This window comes from Monodelphis domestica, chromosome 2 (genome assembly GCF_027887165.1).
Source record: "Monodelphis domestica isolate mMonDom1 chromosome 2, mMonDom1.pri, whole genome shotgun sequence".
NCBI classification, from domain to species: Eukaryota; Metazoa; Chordata; class Mammalia; order Didelphimorphia; family Didelphidae; genus Monodelphis; species Monodelphis domestica.
This window is the reverse complement of record NC_077228.1, coordinates 259,669,341-259,691,044: the sequence shown is the minus strand read 5'-3', so window position 1 is coordinate 259,691,044 and position 21,704 is coordinate 259,669,341. Positions and strand designations below refer to the sequence as shown.

General features: G+C 39.4%; 1 protein-coding gene across 1 annotated transcript; it reads left to right on the top strand.

The window, feature by feature from the left end:
• The first annotated feature begins 12,922 nt into the window (after positions 1 to 12,922).
• LOC130457300 (polyunsaturated fatty acid lipoxygenase ALOX15-like) lies at positions 12,923 to 15,402 on the top strand. The gene is made up of 2 exons (XM_056817678.1): positions 12,923 to 13,154; positions 14,846 to 15,402. Exons 1-2 carry the CDS (start codon positions 13,026 to 13,028, stop codon positions 15,044 to 15,046), a joined length of 330 nt encoding a protein of 109 aa, XP_056673656.1. The 5' UTR covers positions 12,923 to 13,025; the 3' UTR covers positions 15,047 to 15,402.
• Positions 15,403 to 21,704: the final 6,302 nt, after the last annotated feature.

Below are 21,704 nucleotides of genomic sequence, written 5' to 3'. Positions count from 1 at the left end.
GGCATAGGAACAATTTTCCCATTACTCTTCTCACAGAATTTCATACAGGGTGTGTGTGGACACTGGAATTTTGCCTTTTCCAGGACCACCAACCAGGTTCAGCTGTGGCTGGTGGGGCAGTGGACAGAAGTGAAACTGGGGCTGCAACTGCAACCCACTCAAGGACAGGTCAGCAAAGCTGATCTCAGAATGGAGAAGAGGAGAACAATTAAATTGGAATATAAGGGGCACTTGAAACTGTCCTTTTCCAGGCCAAATGGCCTTGAACAGAAAGAAACATTGAAAGGACAGGGTCATGAACAATAGAGAATTCTGGGATGCCCAGGAGAGGTCATAAAGGTGGGAGGGTGGAATGGAAATAGAAAGAATGTTAGACTGAGAATCAGAGGAAGGGGGACCCCCTCAATCAGCCACTGAGGAGTTAGTTTATTACTGGGTGCCCAAATCACTAACTTTTTGGGAATCAGTTCCTCATACTATAAAAAGAGTGTCACACAAAAAAGGCATCAGCAACAAGTGGAAAGAACACTTCAGCCAGCTCTTCAACCGACCCTCCTCAGTCGACCAAAGGGCTCTTGACCAGATCCCCCAACACTGCATCGTCGAGCAACTTGACGTCCCTCCTTCATTAGAAGTCCAAAAAGCCATTAAACAAATGAGTGCAGGCAAGGCACCTGGTAAAGACAGGATCCCAACCGAGGTGTACAAGGCCTTAAATGGAAAGGTGCTTCAGGCATTCCATATAGTGCTGACCAGCATATGGGAAGAGGAAGACATGCCCCCATAACTCATAGATGCCTCCATCGTAGCCCTATACAAGAACAAAGGCGCACGAGCAGCCTGTGGCAACTACAGAGGCATCTCACTACTCTCCACTGCTGGAAAGATCCTCGCCCGTGTTATACTCAACAGACTCCTGTCATCTGTTTCAGAGCAGAACCTGCCTGAATCACAATGTGGATTCTGACCAGATCGCAGCACCATCGACATGGTCTTCACAGTGAGGCAAATGCAGGAAAAATGCCTTGAGCAGAACCTGAGTCTCTACATTGTCTTCATAGACCTGAAGAAGGCATTCGACACAGTGAACAGGGACGCATTGTGGGTGATCCTCAGCAAGCTCGGGTGCCCAGCAAAATTCGTCAAACTGATCCAGCTCTTTCATGTCGACATGGCAGGGGAAGTCCTATCTGGTGGAGAGACTTCCAATCGCTTCAACATCTCCAGTGGCATGAAACAAGGCTGCGTCCTTGCTCCGGTGCTATTCAACCTATCCTTCACCCAGGTATTACGACATGCTGTGATGGATCTAGAACTGGGCGTCTACATCAAATACCAACTGGATGGCTCACTATTCGACCTTCGCCGCCTCACCGCAAAAAACAAAGACAACAGAGAGACTCATCCTGGAAGCTCTCTTTGCAGATGACTGTGCTCTCATGGCCCACCAAGAAAATTATCTCCAAACCATTGTGGACAGGTTCTCCACCGCAACAAAACTGTTTGGCCTGACTATCAGCCTCAGCAAAACAGAGGTGCTGTACCAACCTGCACCAGGGAGGCCAACTAACCAGCCGTGCATAACTATCGACGGCACACAGCTTTCTAACACTTTCAAGTACCTGGGCAGCACCATCACCAACGACGGGTCCCTAGACCATGAGATCAATGCCAGGATCCAAAAGGCCAGCCAGGCACTCGGGCGGCTGCGCTCTAAAGTCCTCTAACACAGAGGTGTAAGCACTGCGATGAAGCTCAAAGTGTATAACGCAGTGGTCCTCAGCTTGCTCCTGTACAGTCGTGAGACATGGACACTGTACCGGAAGCACATGAAACAGCTGGAGCAATTCCACCAACGCTCCCTCCAGTCAATCATGAGGATCTGATGGCAGGACAGAATCACCAATCAGGAAGTCCTCGACAGAGCCAACTCCACCAGCATCAAAGTCATGGTCCTCAAAACCCAGCTATGATGGTCTGGACACGTCATCCGCATGGACCCACAGCAAATACCAAGACAGGTATTCTATGGTGAACTGTCAGCTGGACTCAGGAAACAAGGGCAACCAAAGAAAAGATACCAGGATCAGCTAAAGTCAAACTTGAAGTGGGCTGGCATTACACCAAAGCAACTAGAACTTGCTGCCTCTGACAGAAGTAGCTGGCGAACCCACATTAACCATGCCGCCACCACCTTTGAAGATGAGCGACATCGACATCTTGCTGCTATGTGTGAACACCAACACCAGGCCACAACCGCACCTCCTGTAACAACTGGCGTCCCATGCCCCATGTGCCACAAACTTTGTGCCTCAGTCTTTGGACTTCAAAGCCACATGAGGGTACATCAATAGATGATAATGCACAAATACAATCGTAATTCTAGGCTTCCGAGAGACTACTACTAACACATCTACCTCTCAGACAAGCAGATTGTAGAGGAAATTGGGGAAAGCACTTATAGAAATATGACAAATTTCTCTTGCTATTGTTGTGGGCCTTTACTCTTTGCCTCTCATTTTCTTTTAAATTTTTATTAATTTGTTTGTTACATAAAAATTCTCAGATATCTTCCTTTCTCCTTGCATTCCTTGCACTTAGAGAAGGCATCATTTGACCCAAAAAATTAAATATAAACTATATCTTTCATGTTTTTATTTAGCAGTTCTTTTTCTAGAAGTGGATATTCACATATTATTCTTCAAAAATTAATTCTGTAGTTATAGACAACATTCCCTTGGTTCTCCCAATTTCACTTTTGATAACTTTATGTAAGTCTTTCTATGTTATTTGAAGTTAACTTGCTCTCATGAAAATCTATATCAGATTGCTTTCTATCTCACAGAGGAGTGGAGAGAATTTGGCTCAAAATTTTTTTTAAATCTGAAGGTTTCAAAAAAAAACAAACAAACACAACCTTCTGCTAATTTCTTATATTGCAGTAGTATTCCATCACAATCAGATGCCACAACTTGTTCAGCCATTCTCCAATTGATGGACATCCCCTCAGTTTCCAGTTCTTTGCCACAACAAAGAGAAGTGTTATAAATATTTTAGAATATATAGCAGTTATGGCAAATCTATGGCACAAGTGCTAAAAATGGTATGCAGAGCTCTCTCTGTGGGTATGTGTGACACCATCCCCTCTTCTCCCCACCTCCCCCCAGTCCTGAGTTTATTACTAGAAAGGCAGAAGGACTTGGGTGGAGCTGCTCCCTTCCCCCTCTCCACCGTGCCTGACTGCATTTTTTTTTACTTCATCTACTCCTCTGCCCAACAGCCCAATGGGAGTGCTTTCTCCCTCCTCTATCTGGGGAAAGGTGGGTGGCTCACAGGCAGCAGAGCAGGAGGGGAGCAGAGCACTCAGATCATTCCCCTCCCCATGTCTACATTAGCTGAGGACATTTCTCATTTCACCTACTCCTATGCCCAGTAGTCCAATAGGAGTGCTTTCTCCCTCCCCTGTGTGGGGTAAGGATGGGGCACACCTGGTACTCAATATAGGGGTGTCAACATGGAAATCTAGAAGTCCCCAGTTTATTTAGTTTGAGGGTAGAAACCCCAGGTTTTGACCTTGTCACAGGAGAGGTTTCCCCCTGAGGGAAGGTCGCACTTCACCAGACAATAGACATCCACTTCAGCTTTGCGCAGTAGGTAGCGCATCAGTCTCTCAAGCTGAAGGTCCCAAGTTCGATCCTCGAAAGGGGGGTGTGATATACTGGGAAAAGCTTCTGGAGACAAAAGAGTTACTTGACTTTGGATGGGGTCTACCTCCCACTTGAAGTGGATGTCTATTGTCTAGTGAAGTGGGACCTTCCCTCAGAGGGAAACCTCTCCTGTGACAAGGTCAAAACCTGGGGTTTCTACCCTCAAACTAAATAAACTGGGGACTTCTAGATTTCCATGTTGACAGGGGGCATTGCACGTGTTCTCTAAAAGGTTTGCTATCACTGATATATAGGTACTGATAGATCCTAGGACCAAAACCCTTTTCCCCTTCCCCAGTTCCTGCTGAAACCAAAGCCTCCCCTTTCCCCCAGCATCTGCCTGAGCCTGGGAAAGAAACTGCCACAACAGTAAAACCTGGCAGAGCATAATGATTTTTCCTGTCAGGTCTAGACAAATGACCTTTCACATCACTGACTATCAAGCCTGGGAACTTCCTACCCTCAGAGACTAGGACTCCCCATCCTTCAGGGCCATCCAATGAGCTTGCCCAATAGAGACAACCCAAGTTACCTCATCCCAGCCCACCACCCTATAAAAAATTGTCCCCTTCACCCAGGTGGAGACTCCTAGCCATTTGCAGGTTGCTGGCTCCCTCCCCTCTTGCTATCTTTCACCCCACCACCTCAACTCCCCCCCCTTGCCCACAATAAAGCTCTGGGGCATCACTCAACTCTGTCTCATTTTCCTCAGGTTGGATTGGACCCCCATCAGTCAGATCTGACAGGTTCTTTCCCTTTTTCCTGGATCACCTTGGGTAACAGACCCAACAGAGGTATTGCTGGATCTAAGGGTTGGATAGCTCTGGGCATAATTTCATATTGCTCTCCAAAATGGTTAAATTATTTCAAAGTTCCACCTACAGTATATTAGTGTCCCCATTTTTCCACATACCCTCCAGCATTTGTCATTTTGTTCTTTTATCATTTTAGCCAATCTGAAAGTCGTGGGATGATATCTCAGAATTGTTTTGATTTACATTTCTCTAATCAATAATGATTTAGAACATTTTTTCATATGATGATATATGGCTTTGATTTCTTCATCCAAAAACTCTCTATTCATACCTTCTGACCATTTGTCAATTGGGTAATATATGGGGTTCTTATAAATTTGACAAACCTCTAAATATCTGAGATATGAGATCTCCATCAGAGATACTGTCTATAAAAATTTCTCCCAATTTTCTGCTTTCTTTTAAATCTTGGTTACATTAATTTTATTTGTATCAAACAATTTTATTTTATTGTAATCTAAATAATGTTCTCTATCTCAAGTTTATTAAAAAATTCTGCTCATATCCATAAATCTGATAGGCAATATTTTCCCTGTTCTATATTTAAGTCATGGATCCATTTTGAACTTATCTTGATGTAGCACCTAGAATTTTAACCAATAAATAACACTGAGGCCATTTCTCTAAGAATAACATCATTTATTAATAGGGACATGCAATCTATTAATAAAGACTTGGCGATCAGGAGTACTCCTGGGGAAAAAAAAAGTTCTATGAAGCGTAACATTCTTTTTTTTTAATTGAATAATTTAATTTAATTAGTTAATTTAGAGTTTTTTCCATGATTCCATGATTCATGTTCTCTCCCTTCCCTCCTCTCCCCCCCATAGCTGACATGACATTTCACTGGATTTTACATGTATCATTGATCAAGACCTAGTTCCATATTATTAATAATTGCAGTGATCATTTGGAGTCTACATCCCCAATCATATCCCCATCAACCCATGTGATCAAGCAGTTGTTTTTCATCTGTGTTTCTACTACCACAGTTCTTCCTCTGAATGTGGATAGCGTTCTTTCTCGTAAGTCCCTCCTAACATACTTTTTTATACAGGAAGAGGTATGTAACAGTTCATCCTTTGGACTTCCCTTGGCAGCCCTCAGTTGGAGGATACTTTAAAAGGGAAAGTGGTCTTAGACATCTCAACTCTTCCTCTATTACAGTGATGGTGAACCTTTAGAGTCTGAGTGCTGTGCCCCTCCTACCCTGACCAAGGGGTAGGCACTTGAGCTGCATGCTCCCCTTTACCCCACATAGGGGAGGGAGATAGCATTCCCATTGGGCTGCTGGGCAGAGGGGTGGGTGAAGTGAGGAATGTACTCAGTCCAGGTGGAGAGGGGGAAGGAAGAGCTCCACCTGATTCCCTCTGACTTTCTAGTAAGGAACTCTGGCAGTGGACAATGCAAGCCCACAAAGTGTTCTGTGTGCCCTCTTTGGCACATATGCCATAGGTTCATCACAGGAGGAAGGAAGGATTACTCTTTAGGTAGGTGGTTCCCTACAACTTCACTAAAATAGAGAAAATGGGGCCAGCCCACCCTTCTCTGATATTTTAAGAAATATGTCAGCAAGTTTACGAAACCCAATTTCCTCTAGCAGTCTTTGACTAGAAAAACACAAGTCTCAATTATGTTTTCAGCAGTTCTTTACCCTATTGTAGACCTGATCACCCCAAATCTAGATGATTATGTTAACAAGGACATAGAGGGCTTGTGCTTTCAAATGCCTCAGGGAGGCTGTCCTCATTTATAAATAAATAAAAAATGTTTAAAAAATATAAAAAATTAAATTAAAAAACTTTTTAAAATAACAAAAACCTTTAACAAAAGACAAAATCTTAGTTTATCATGAGTCCCTTAGAGTTGTCCTGTATTCTAGCCTTGTTGATAATAGATAAATAATTCACAACTGATCATCATATGTTATTTTTGTTACTATGTACAATATTCTTCTGGTTCTGCTCTCTTCATTTTGCATCACTTCATATAAGTATTTCCAGGTTTTTTCATCTTGTTTGTCATTTCTTATGGCACAATAGTATTCCATTACAATTACATACCACAACTTATTGAGCCATTCCTCAATTGATGGACATCCCTTCAGTTTCAAGACTGTTGCCATCACAAAAAGAACTGCTATAAATATTTTAGAACACATAGTTTCTTTTCCTTTTCCTTTGATCTGATATTACTAGGTCAAAAAGTATATAACAATTTCATAACTCTTTGATTATAATTCCAGATTGCTCTCCAAAATGGTATGATCTGTTCACAGTTCTAACAATAATATATTAGTGTTTTTCCACATCCCTTCCAACATTTGTATCATTTTATAATTTTAGCCAATCTGACAACTGCAAGATGAGTTGTTTTCATTGCATTTCTCTAAGCAATAATGCTTTAGAATATTTTTCATGTACTTATATATACCTTCTTTTTCTTTATCCAAAAGCTTTCTGTTCATATCTTTTGACCATTTATCAATTGGAGGATGGCTTATAGTCTTATATATTTTATAAAATTCTCTTTATATTCTAGATATGAGCTCTGAAAAATTGTCTTTAAAATTTTCCCCAACTTATTGCTTTCCTTCTAATCTTACCACATTCATTTTATTTGTATAAAACCATTTCAATTTAATGTATTTGAAATGATCCATTTTAAATTTCAAAATGCTTTATATCACTTGTTTATTCTCAAATTCTTTTCCTATCTGTAAATCTGATAGGTAGTATGTTCCTTGTTTTAATTTGTTTATAGTCTTTTTAAAAATCTTAATTAATTAATTAAGAATATTTTTCCATGGTTACAAGATTCAAATTCTTTCCCTCCCCACTCTCTCCCCCTACCCCTAGCCAATGAGAAATTCAACTGGGTTTTACATGTATCATTTATCAAGACCTCAATAGAGTGATCATATTATGTCATCTTTTAACCTTCTTTTATCCATTTTGATCTTATCTTGGTAAGTGGTGTAAAATATTGGTCTATATATAGTTTCTGCTAGATTGCTTTCCAGTTTTCCCAACAATTTTTAGCAAATGGTGAATTTTTATTCCAACTACTTGAATCATTATCTTTGTCAAATATGATAATCTTTTACAATTGTTAGTTGCATGTCTATTCTGTTCTATGAATCTACTTTTCCATTTCTCAGTGATATCATTCTTAAGGGGTTACAGATACTTCCCCCCATATTAGAAGCAAACAGTATCTCCCAAACAGTGACCTTGTCAGCCAGTGGGGTTCTGTTGGCTCTCCACAATTTTTCATTCTTTTGATTTATTTTTATTATTTTTTGTTATTGTTGTTTTAATTTTTATATTGGTTCCAAGGCAGAAGAGTGGTAAGGGCTAGGCAATGGGGGTTGTGACTTGCCCAGGGTCACAAGGCTATGAATTGTCTGAGGCAAGATTTGAACCTAGGATCTCCCATCTCTGGCCTGGCTTTCACACAAACCAGTGAGCCACCTAGCTGCCCCTGTTTTATTATTTCTTATTGTCTTAAGAAGTTATTGGCTTCTTACCAAATTCTAATTTTTAATGAGTTATTTTCTTTTTGGTTATTTTAGATCTTTCTCTAATTTATTGATCTTTTAAAATAATTTTCTTGATTTTCTTGCATTTCTTTTATTTTTTTCCAAATTCTTCATTCAGTTCACTCATTTGGTTTTTTCGTCTTTTTTAAGCTCTTCCAAAAACAGTTTTGGGGATTGTGGCCATTTTATGTTTTTCTCTGACATTTCAGAGATAGGTCCTGAATCCAAACCCTGGCCTTCTCTATTTCCATAATAGATATTTTTGGTTGAGTTTTTTCTCTTTTGCTTACTAATTATATATATATATAGGTGTATAGGCTTAATTGTTAACTTTATGCTAGAATTGGGCTCTGTTCCCAAAGTGTGGGAGATGATGTCTTAGGTTTCAGGTTTTTTGTGCTGATCTTTCTTGAGCCCTACTTGGTTCTTCCAATTTCTAAATTCCAGGTCCAGGTATGGCTCCAGTCTGTGAGTGACCTCAGGTGTTCCTCTCTACTCCTAATCCCCAATCAGTGGTCCCTGAAATGATGACACGCCCTCTGTTTTTGGTTTTTTAATTCCTTGTGCCTCCTAGGTGGCTAAAAGCATAGATCCCTTTTATGTCCTTAAAACACAACCAGGGATTGCTCTCCTGAGAGTGACCATAGCCAGTAAGGTCTTTGACTCTCAGCATTTTACTCACCCTCATGTGCTTACTCCTTCCTTCTGAAGTCACAGCGTGGGATTGAATAGGGTCTAGTCAGCATGCCTGGGCCTCCAAACTTTTCCCCCTGGTTAACTGCCAGCTCCCACATAGTAGGCAGGTGGAAATCTCCAGGCCTGAGGCTGCCCCCATACACCTGCCCCCAGGGAGTCTTGTTTGTCAGTTCTGGTAGTATTTGCCCCTTAGAGTGTAAACACCCAAGAGAAGCTGATAAAATGAGCCTGCCAGTATAGTTATTCCATGGATTTTTTGTTAATTGATTCTGTGGTATTTGCTTGGAGGGGTATGCCACAAAGGTGGTCAGAGGCCTTCCTCCCAAGTGAGACTGAGCTGTTTTATCACACATACCCATTCTTAACTATTTTTGCTGCTTTAAAATTGACTCAGACTTTGTTTTGGATTATACTTTTTTAAATGAATAATAAAAAATTTTTACCAAATTGATCATGTCTAAAATCTAGACTCCAAAGTTCAACAACTCTCTATCAGGAGATGGGTATCATATTCCTTCATGAATCCTCTGAAATCAAGGTTGGTTATTGATTGGCTGATCAGACTTCTTAGGTGTTTTATGGTTCTCTGTTATTGTTATTGTTCTCCTTAACCTGTTCTCCTCGTTCTGCTCAGTTCATTTAAGTTTTCCCAGGTTTCTCTAAAACCTCCCCTTCTTCCTTTCTTACCTTAGAATCCCTTGACATTCATATACCTGTGGTGACTGATCTCAGTGCCTTTCCCTTGCCCCATTTCCAAAAGCTGTTCTCTGCTGTTTGGCACTTATAAGTGATCTAGAATTCATAATTCATTTATATTAAGATGTGTAATTGACAGAAACTTGTCTCTAGAAAGGATCTTGGAAGTCATCTGACCTAACTCCCACATACCTTTACCTGTTGAAATCCTGCTCATCCATCAAGGTTCAGTTCCAATGCCACATCCTTCACAAAATTAAGGAAGTCTCTGCCTCCCTCCTTAGTCATGTTATTTCTTCAAGATAGATAACTTTCATGAACTTATTTCACTTACATTGACAGATTTATTTGCTTCAAAGAATCCTAACTACCCAGTCTAGGCATCATCCTACTGCAATTGTGATAGGATCTAGTGGGTAAGTAGACTATTAGAGATAGAAGGAACCTAAAGAGATTTAATCCAATTGACTAAATAGGAAGTATATTTACATTGTGTTTGGTTATCCAACTTTTTCACTTTGAAAATAAGGACTCTAAAGCCCAAGGTCATACAGGGGAGTAAAGAGGTATCTGTGTTTGACTACTTTTCACGCCTGGAAGCTCATTCATCACGGCCTTTTTTTGACAGTGTCCATGGGTGATAGAAGCTGAGAATGTGTTCTTTGTTCTCTCCTAAGTGTACATAACTGACTTTTGTTTTAAAAGTTTACCTCTGTTTGAGACTAAAAACAAAGAACCAAAGATGGAATGTTCATAAAACTGTCATTTCAATTGTGACCTCATTTGGGTTTTCTTGACAAAGATAGTAGAAGGTTGCCATCTCCTCAAAATCATTTCACAGATGAGAAACTGAGGCAAACAGTATTAAGTGACTTGCCTAGGATTACACAGTTAATAAGTGTATGAAGTCAAATGTTTTTATTTGAAAATTTTTATTTAATTAATTAATTTAGGATATTTTTTTCATGGTTACATGATTCATGGTCCTTCCCTCCCCTCCTCCTACCCCCTTCCCATAGCCAATGTGCAATTCTACTGGGCTTTACATGTGTCATTGATCAAGACTCATTTCTATATTATTGATAATTGCACTAGGGTGATGGTTTAAGAGTCTACATCCCCAATAATATCCCCATCGACCCAGTTGATCAAGCAGTTTTTTTCTTCTGTGTTTCTACTTCCACAGTTCTTTCTCTGGATGTGGATAGCATCTGAAGCCAAATTTTAACTCAAACTGATGATGCTACAAAACATGGAAGACACAATAACTTGTTGGAGGAGAGGATTCAAAAAGGTCTTGTCATGCTAGAACATTGGGACAAATCTAGAAAGATGAAATGTAGGAAAGACCAATATAAAACCCTAAGCCTAAAACCCTAAACCCTTCAAATAATCAACTTAACAAGCACCAGACTAAGACTAATGGGTTATGAATAGATATCATCTGCAAACCTGGTACTCAAGCCCAAGAGCTAAGGTGATTTTAGGCCATGGGAAGAAAGGCAAAGTTCAGAACTGGGAGGATGAAAGTCCTATGGTAGACTCTGTTCCTGCTCAATACTGATAAACTGGAGAGTATGCAGAGAAAGGTAAATAAGTATGGTGAAAGGCCTCAAGATCAAGTCACACAGGGATCAGTTACAGAACTGGGATATAAAGTCTATAGAAGAGGAGATGAAGGGAGGGAGGTGTATAGGTGCCTTTACTTTAAGGTTTTGAAGTAGAAACAATCAAGTAGAACAGGGATTAGATTGATTTTGTTAGACCACAGCAGTAGAACTTGAAGGAATGGGAAAAGAAGCAAAGAAATTAATGAAGGGATAATAGGAAGGAAAACTTCCTAACAATGAGCAGGATCCCAAAGGGTAATGTGCTGCCTCCTGAAGTAGTGGGCTCCCCTTGACTGAAGTCTTCAAGCAAAGGCTAGATGAGTGCTTGTTGGGGAGGTGGAACCCAGCCTGTACCCAATACCCAATACCCAATACCAGATAGCTGTTCCTATATCTTGCTCCAGGTCAACCTCTTACCCTGAGAACCCCAAGCTTCCTTTAAGGCTCTGCTCAGGTGCCAACTCCTACATGAAATTATTCTTAGTCTCCTCTTCCATGTATTTGTCATGGTGTATCCTGCCTGTAGAACATAAATTTCCCAAAGATAGAGAGTTTCATTTTTGTAATAGCTTAATACCTTGGCCAGGAGTAAGATTCTCTGGCTGAATTTGAATTGTTTCTTATCTAAATATAGTTGGATAATACCACTTCTAGGTCTGTATCACAAAGAGACTAAATCCCTATATAAGAGACAGAGTGACTTAAAGTCCCCCCATCATGACTCCCAAGCTTCTTCCAAAACAAAGAACCAAAACTACCCCCAGGACTTCACCAGGCTGTTGTCTCTGTGTGCCTGCCACAAACCCTGCCCAACCTCCTCTTCCTCTCTTCCCACCTTCTGGGCTTCTCCACTGGCTCTTTCCATTCCAGGGAAACATTCTGCTACTTTATAGTCATGCGCATCTCTGCTTGCACCAGCCAGCACTCCTCTGCCCACCAGGGGCAGGTATACATATTGTGAATCTTAAAACTGCTCAGACTATACCTTAGAAGATTTGGTTAAGCTATTCCCCTATTGTAATAATATAGGTACTTGGTCAGGAATGTATTGAGAACTTTAAAATTACTCCACCCTGCTCAGACATTAGGGGAAGATAAAATTGTAAACTCCTGATGGAACAATGAAAGGTCCCTAACTCATACTTATTAGTAAAGCTAGAACCTTAAGCTAGGTCTATTTTTAGATCTAATACAAAAGGGTACTAAGTACCTATAAAGGTTAAATTAATCACTAAAAGGTCAAGCAACTTACAAAGGGCAAGCTTAGCAAAGAGATGTGAAATACTCAGATGATATAATCTAATCAGAGAAGGTGATAACAAAAGAAGATGTGAACTAAGAATGGACAGTCCTGGGGAAAATGTCTACTGTGATTGGTAGATGTGAAAATTTAGAGGAGGTGACATAAGAGAAATTTCTCTTTAAAAGGAGCTCTCTGAACTTAGTTTAGGGAGTTCGCCATGGAGGTTGGATTTTGGAGTTAGTTGGAGGAGCTGGGTCTCTGAACTCAGTTCAGGAGTTGAGGATTTCAGTGAAGGACTGAAGTTTTGCTTTATCACTCACCTTATGGTGAGTGATAAAGACTGACTAGTCTTACATAAGGCTCAGGCCTAGGCCATTTGGCCTAGGTCCTTTCTACTATTTTCTCTTATTCTCTACTCTCTCTCTTCCCTTAATTCCTTCATTTGTATTAATTAAAATCTCCATAAAACCCAGCTGACTTGGGTATTTTCATATTTGGGAATTTTCCCATGGCGACCATTTATTTTTTATTTAAATCAAGACACTAAAAATTATCTTTACAGTTTGGCCGAAACCTTTACAGTTTTGGCAATTCACAGTCTTGAAACCCACAATTTCGTGGTTACAATACTGGAAATTAAGAGCCCATATGCATGGTTCTCTTAGTGACTAAACTCTGTTTGCTCCTTTCAACAGTGTTCCAAATGACCTTGACACTATGCCTAGGACCATACCCCAGCACAAAAGATATGACTCCGGAGATGGTCACAACCACTCTACCCAACATCTACCAACATCCCTCCAGATACATGCCTTTAACCTGGCAACCTGGTCAAACTCAGTCATGGTAAGGGCACGTTGGGCTTAGGTTGAGGAGCAGTGATTGGTCTAGATTTAGAAAGAAGAGCATGCTATAAAAGTCTCTCCCTACTCTAATCCATCTACCATTCAGAAGCCAAGGTAATTTCCCTTAAACTCAGGACTGACCATGTCAAGCCCTACCCCATAAACTCTAATGACTCTTTTTCTCTGCAAGTATTAATAAAATTTTGCCTAACTTGGTTCCCCTCCCCCATATTTCATCTTCTTACACTATGGGGTGGGGGGTGGGAGGGTTGTGGCACAGCAGGTGGTCTTTAAAAGGTTCACCATCACTGCCCTAGGGGTACTGGAGAACCTCTTCCCTAGTGTCTGGGCTGATTATTTTTTTTTTTATTTCTGGCCCAGGTTCCTCTAGGGTAGCACATAGAAGAATACTTCTCAGGATCTGGACCCCTGGATGTAATGAGCCATTTTTTTTTTAATTTGGTCAATTTCGAACATTATTCCCAGGTTACAAAAATCAGTTTCTATTCCTCCCTCCCCTCCCATAGCTGACGCACAATTCCACTGGGTATTACATGTATCTTTGATCAGAATCCATGTGCTGAGCCATTTTAAAGAAGATCTGGCTACCCTGGACAAAGAGATCATAGAATATATATGCTAAGCTAGAACTTCTCTGGGCCGGAACAGCCAGTCTAGTAGAGGATAGTCACCACTCCTTCTAACTAAGACTTCTCAAGCTCATCAGGAACCCTCAGATGCCCACCCTTAAGGCCCAGACCTCTGTGACCTTTACCTAAAAGGTTTTTGAACTCATTCCTTAAAGTCCTCAGGCTGGAGGAGAGGGAAAGATAAAATTTTTGGGCCCCTGAAATGAACACTGCACTTGAGTCAGGAGTCGGAATCCTGACAGCCACTTCCTAGCTGTGTGATTGTAGACAAGTCATTTAGGCCCTCCACCCCATGTGCCTTATCTATAAAATGGGAATGTGACTACTTATAGGAGGAAAGTGTTAGGTAAACCTTAAAACTTCAGAATACTGTGGACTTTGTCATAAAACATAGTGTGTCTGAGTTGGAAGGAAATCCTCAGCAGGAAAATCTTCCTCTTAAGGAAAATTAATGCCTGGAAAAGTCACTTAGGCTAAAGCTACATTGGATTCAGGTAATTAACTCTGGAAAGGAAAAGAAACTGAGACATCTGTCTCACTGTCTGTAGGTACCCCAAATAAAGCTAGTTTCTTTCTTTCTTAAATAATCTCTTACCTTTTGTCTTATTATCAATTCTAAAACAGAAGATTGGCAAGGATTAGGCAATTGGGATTAAGTGATTTGCCTAGGGTAACATAGTGAGGAAGTATTTGAGGCTGTATTTGAACCCAGGTCCTCCTGACACCAGTCCTGGCAACCCATCCACCATGCTAGCTAGTTGACCTATGGCTAGTTTCTTGTTTCCAAAATCTAAACTGTATCTTTTGTTTCCAACCCAGGCAATCTATCTCACCACCCCCAAGGAATCCCCAGTGGATACTCCCTCTCAGTCTATTTTCATTGGCCAGATCTCTCTCTAGGTGGAGACATGGAAGCTCTTAAATTCGGAGAAGGGAAAGGACTATGAAGGAATATAAGCAGGTGTAGTGAGAGCTGTCCCAAGGAGACTTGCCAAACAGCGGTGTTCAGAGCTGCAAGCTAATTTCTTGTTATTTTTTGCAGCCGCCAGCATCTCCAGACAGGATGGGTCGCTACAGGGTCCGCGTGGACACTGGAAACTTTGTCTTTGCGGCATCTGCCAACCAGGTGCAGCTGTGGTTGGTTGGGCATCACAGTGAAGCAAAACTGGGACTGTGGTTTCACCCAGCTCGGGGACAGGTCAGTGATGGGGTGAAGATATTGGAAGAGAGGTTGGGGAACTGAGTAGTATAGGTGGCTGGGAAGGAATTAGAAGAGGTCTTTGGGCTGGGAATTTTTAGTGTACTGCCATGATGATCCCAGACTGGAGAACAGGGGGCCAATGAAACTGGAGCACAAGGAACACATGGGACTCTCCTGTTCCTGGCCAATGGATTTGGCCAGGCAGAAACCATGAAAGGAGGTGATGAGGTACAATTTACACATGGATCATTTATTACAAAATCATTGTGGTTTGTTTTGGTAGGTGTAACCCTAGATACTTTATATTATCTATAGTTATTTTTAATGGAGTTTCCTTTTCTATCTCTTGCTGTTGGATTTTGTTGATATTAAATAGAAATACTGATGATTTATGTGGCTTTATTTTGTAGTCTGAAATTTTGTTGTAATTGTTAATTATTTCTATTAGTTTTTTCTGTTGATTCTCTAGGGTTCTCTAGGTATACCATCATATCACAAGCAAAGAATAGCTTTGTTTCTTTGTTGTCTATTCTAGTTCCTTCAATTTCTTTTTCTGCTCTTATTGCATTTGTAGTACAATATCAATAATAGCACTGATAAGGGGCATCCTTACTTTACCCTGATCTTATTAGGAAAGTTCTTAATTTCTCCCAATTATAGATAAAGCTTGCTAGGGGTTTTAGATAGATGCCATTTATCACTTTCAGAAAGGTTCCCTTTATTCCAATGTTTTCTAATGTTTTTAATAGGAATGGGCATTATATTTTGTCAAATGCTTTCTTTACATTTATTGAAATAATCAATGGGATGTCTGTTGGAGTTTTTTATTGCTATGGTTAATTATGCTGATAGTTTTCCTAATATTAAATCATTCCTGTATTTCTGGTATAAACCCACCGGATTCTGGCTTATGATTCTTGTGATAAAACATCATGGTCTCAGGAGCAGAGACAAGATAGTGGTGAAGCTACAGGCATTCATCTCATTTCTACCAACTTACCCCCCCCCCCAATCAATTATATAATGCCTCGAAATGAATTCTGGAGCAGCATAACTGACAAAAAGACAGTGAAATAATTTTTCAGGCTAAAACAACTTAGAAGGCCAGCACAAGGGAGCTGGTACACGGGAGTGGAGGTAGAGTGCAATGCACCAAGGCTGGCTTGGTCTTAGGCACAACTGAAAGCAGCAGCCAAGGCTTCTAGAACTCTCAGCCACAGATGGAAAGGGGGATTTGACAACTGCTCAGAAGGATATTACAGGGATCCCTTTGATGACTCTGGTTGCAAGACTCTTGCCTTATTGCCCATATGCAGAACTAGGTCGAAGGCCTAGGGTACAGTCACAGGGTTAGGAGGAATACCAGTACACACCAGCTCTTGCAGTCACATGGGAGCAGGAGACCCTGGTCACAGTTCCAAGATGTAAAAGAGTGCTTATGGTTATTCACAAACCAGAGCACAGACCAGAAGAGTATTAAAGACACCTTTCTTACATCATACCACCTTGGAAAAACTGAAAGCAGAGAGATCTCCAGAGCCATTTTTGAAGGCAGCTGCACAAAAAGTTTGGAACAATGCTCCCTTCACCACAGTTACAAAGCTGAACTTTAATATATTTTTTTAAACTAAAAGAAAAGAAAAAGGCAGGAAAGTGAGCAAACAATGACAATGCAGTGACAGGAATATGTTACAGTGAACAACTGTGAATAACAGATATTCTCAGCAATGCAATGATCCAAATCTATCTCAAAGGACTCATGGTAAAAAAAAAGGCCATCTGCTTCCAGAAAAAAAGAACTGAGTCTAAATCCAAATCAAAGCAAACTTTTTTTCACTTTCTTAATTTTTTTTCTATTTGAGTTGCCTTCCACAAAAGGATCAATATGGAAAAATGTTTTTTGTAATTACACATTTAAAATCAATATGAGATTGCTTACCATTTCAAGGAGGTAGGGTGTTGGAGTAGAGGGAAGGAGAGAGGATTCAAGATTCAATATTTGCTGAAAAATGTTGGAAACTTTTAACAAGCAATTGGGGGAGAATAAAAAAAGAATAATAAAAATGTCATAATCTCTGCTAATATTTTATTTTTAAAATTTGCATCAATGTTCATTAGGGAAATTGGTCTATAGTTTTCCTTCTCTGTATTTTCCTTGGGTGTGAGATTTTAATGCCCTATTATGTGGTCAGTTTTTGTGAAAGTGCCATGTACTGATGAGAAAAAGGCATATTCCTTTTGGTTCCCATTCATTTTTTCCTATATTTGTGTCATAAAAAGAATCTGGAAGGATTCCCTCTTCTTCTCTTTTTCTAAATAGTTCATGTAGTATTCAAATTAATTGTTCTTTAAACGTTTGGTAAAATTCACTTGGGTATCCATCTGGCCCTGGGGCCTTTCTTAGAGAGTTTTGGTGGTTTTTTATGATGGAGTTTGAACAAATTTATTTTTCAGTGATGGGGTTGTTTAAAGATTCTATTTCCACTTTTGTTGATGTAGATAGGTTTACATTTTTGTAAATATTCCTCAATTTCAGTTAGATTATTAGATTTATTGGCATATAGTTGGGCAAAATAACTTCCAATAATTGCTTTAATTTCTTCTTCATTTTTTATGATTTTACTTTTTTCATATTTGATACTGGAAATTAGGTTTTTTACTTTCTTTTTTTAATCAAATTAACCAATGATTTATATATGTGTGTGTATATATGTTTATATATGTACATATACATATATATAGTTGTAGGGAATGTGATCTGTTATTAATTGGCAGCTATTGATAGTCTATTGATAGACTATTGGAGATGCAGTTGTTGAGGGTTGATGGTTGAAATTATTGGTTGAGTGGAATTGGCTGGAGATTGGTTATAAAATAACTTAATTATTTACATTAAATTCTAAAGAAACAAGGATAGGGAAAGGAAATGTGGATATTGAATAGAAAAATTACCTAATCTAAAACTTCTATCTGAACCCAAAAAAAACAACTAAAACTCTGTGAGGAGTGTCTTCTGCCTGAAATCAGGCCTACTCTGAACTCCTTAATCTATCTAAAATATGTAATAACTATCTTACTAAATTAATCTATTTAATTATCTTCTTAAATATAATTTAGAAATCCAGACTGCTCTCTCTCAGAGAAAGATCTTATCTGACAGCTGTTACACAGTCTTCTGCTCCAAGTCGCTCTTTGGTGCCACCTTGTGGAAATTCCAGAGAGCTACACAGCTACTCTTCTTTCCAGCTCAGGAGTTTTCTAGAGATTTTCCAAACTAGATATCATTAATCTCTTCCCAAATGCTCAGAACCAGCTCCCTGGACACTTTTCCTCAACAAGGAAGATTCAAGGAGTTATCGCTGGTTAACTGTCCTTTTCCCAAGGCTCATTGGAAAAATTATTTCCCATCATCCCTTTAGGATTCCACTCTGAATTAAAGTTCAGCTTATTCAAAAACATGTCTTCAGCTCTAATTGCTTACCTAATTAACAAATAACTTATTACTATATATATTCATAAAGCCAATTCCTTACTTATTTTATTTTTTTATTTTTAGTTTAGTTTAGTTTAGTTTAATGGTTTTTTATTTCTAATTTTATTATCTCCCTTGTTTTTCAGGATTCCTACTTTAACATTTAATTAGAGATTTTTAATTTGTTCTTTTTCTAGTTTGCTTAGTTCCATGCCCAATTCATTGATCTGCCTTTTCTTTAATTTACTGATGCAAGCATTAAGAGATATGAATTTGGGGCAGCTAGATGGCTCAGTGGATTGAGAACCAGGCCCAGGCATAAAAAGTCCTGGATTCAAATCTGGATTCAGACACTTCCTAGCTGTGTGATCCTGGGAAAGTTACTTAACCTTGTTGTCTAGCCTTTACCACTCTTCTGCCTTGGAACCAATACAAAGTACTGATTCTAAGATAAAAGGTAAGTGATTTTTTAAAAAAAGAGAGAGATATGAATTTCACTCTAAATACTACTTTGGCTTCATCCCAAAAATTTTGATTTGTTGTCTCCTCATTGTCATTTCATTTAATGAAATTGTTAATTGCTTCTACGATTTGTTCTTTGACCCATTTATTCCTCAGGATAATATTGTTTTGCTTCCAATTAATTTTTAGTCTTTTTTTCTGCTGCTCTTTGTTGAGTATAATTTTTATTGAATTATGGTATGAAAAGTATGCATTTACAATTTCTGCTTTTCTATACTTGGGTGTGAGATTTTAATGCCCTATTATGTGGTCAGTTTTTGTGAAAGTGCCATGTACTGATGAGAAAAAGGCATATTCCTTTTGGTTCCCATTCATTTTTTAAAAAGAAATATGTTATATCCAGCTTTTCTAATGTTCTATTTATCTCCTTCACTTCTTTCTTGTTTATTTTTAGTTGGTATTTTCCAGTGAGGTATTTTATATTTTACTCAAATTTTGTCATTTTAAAAATTTTGTCTTATTTATGGTTTCATTAGCTTCTATTTCTCCAATTCTAATTTTTAGGAAGTTATTTTCTTTCTTGGATTTTTGTATATCCTTTTCCATTTGGCTCATCTTATTCTTTAGAGTTGTTTTCAATTTTTTTTTGCCTCCATTTCCATTTGGTCCATTTTATTCCTTAGGAAATTGTTTTCTTGAATGTATTTTTGCGTCTCCCTTTCCTTTTGGCTTTTATAGTTTTTAGGAAGTAGATTTCTTTAGTTAATTCCCTCCCCCACAGCTGTTGAATATTTCTGTCAATTCTCTTATTATATTGTTTTTTAACTTCTTTTCAATTTTTTCCAGGGGTTCTTTTGGGGCCTAATATTCTTTCACACATGCCTTTGAGATTTCACATTTTTCCTTTTTGGCATTGTTGTCCTCTTCTGCAGTTACATTTTGGTCTTCCCTGTCACTAAAGTAATTTTCTATGGTTAGGATTTTCTTTTGTCTTTTGCTCATTTTTCTAGTTGATTTTTTCCCTTCATGTTACCTTTTCTATTTGTTGAGGTACTTCTCTGTTCCTGGGGTAGAGGATGCACTGTGCTATGCTTATGGTGTACTCTTTTCTGGTACTTGGGGTGGGCCAGGTTGCTTTTGTTTCCCATGGCCCTGCTGGGTTGCTCAGGGGAGTTTTTCAGCTATTTTGGCCAGTTATATTATTCCACATTAGCCATTCCCCTGTCGTTTTGTGTGCTGGATAAGTCCTCTACTCTGGGTTCTGCTGTGTTAGGCTCTCCAATGCTACATAGAAGTGTGAGGTTTCCTGTGGTACAATTGGTATCTTTTCAGTCCTCTGCTGCAATATAGAAGTGAAAGATTTTCTGTCTTATCTGCCTTCTATATCCACATAAGGTGGCTCAGGTAGGGCTCCTATCTATTCCACAGCATTATTGCCTCTGGTGGAGTTGCAGCAAATTGGGCTGCTCCAGGTTCTGTTGGTTCTTGTAGTTTCTGTGTTACCTCTCTTTTTACCCCAGTGAGACATGTTCCTCCAGGTTTCCTTTGTTTTGAATAAATTCATTTCTTTTTAGTGTGTGTGTAGGGATCAGGGGAGTGAAATATCCTTTACTCTGACATCTTAGCTCACATAATCCATAAAGAATACTTTCAATGACAGGAAACTCATGCTTCATATACTTATGAGACAGTATTTCTGGGTGGCAGAAGCTGAAAATGTTGTCTTTGTTCTCTCCCAAATGTGAAAGACTGATTTTTGTCTTAAAAGTTTACTCATTCCAGGCTAGAAACAGGGGCCCAAAGATGGCAGGCTTATCAAACTGACAATGCTAAAAAACTTGGAGGCCAAGATAACTAGTTGGAGGGAAGGATTCAAAACTGCTGCATTCTCTTTCTTTTGTCTCCAGTCTCACTCAGGTAAAGCTACTTTTTTGTGTCGTATAACTGACATGTAATTTTTCTTCCAGCTATTTCTATTTCTATCATCCTGTCCCCTTGCTATATACTCTGTCTTCCTTGTGCCTTCCCCTCCTTATGTCCTCTATCTACCTATGTCAAGCTAGAACACTGGGACAAATCTAGCAAGATGAAATTTAGGAGAGATAAATATAAAACCCTAAGCTTAGCTTTAAGAAATCAATTTAACAAGCACCAGACTGGGGAGATATGCAAACTGGGACAGCAAGGTCAATAGGAGACCAACAATGTGACAGGGCAGTTAAAAGAGTGAAGGTGATTTTAGGCCATAGGGAGAAAGGCAGAGAGTCCAGAACTGGGAAGATGAAAGTCCTGCTACAGCTTTCTGTTCCTGCTCAGTATGGGAAAACAAGAGAGTATACAGAGGAAGGTAAGAAATTATGGTGAAGACTTGCAAGGATCAATTACAGAACTGAGATATACAGTAAGTGCTTCACTTTAAGGGTTTGAAGATAGAATAGAGAATAGATTGATTTTGCTGGACCACAACAGCAGAACTAGAAGGAATGAATGAAAGAAGCAAAGAAATGAATTTAGGGCTATTGGAAAGGAAAACTTTCTACCAATGAACAAGATCCCAAAGGGTAATGTGCTGCCTTCAGAAGCAGTGGGTTCCCTTTGAATGGAAGTCTTCAAGCAAAGGCTGGATGAGTGCTGGTTGGGAAGGTGGTACCCAGCCTGTATTCAAGGTTCAAATTCCTGCTCCTGTAACTTGCTCCAGGCCAACCTCTACTCCTAAGGATCTCCTGCTTCTTTCAAGGTCGCTCAGGTGCCAATTATAAATGAGAC

Excerpts from the sequence above, each read along its gene's own strand:
- LOC130457300 (XM_056817678.1), top strand. The coding sequence starts at position 13,026 with ATGCCTAGGACCATACCCCAGCACAAAAGATATGACTCCGGAGATGGT. Across the intron at positions 13,155-14,845 it reads CCTGGTCAAACTCAGTCATG|CCGCCAGCATCTCCAGACAG; the intron begins GTAAGGGCACGT and ends TATTTTTTGCAG.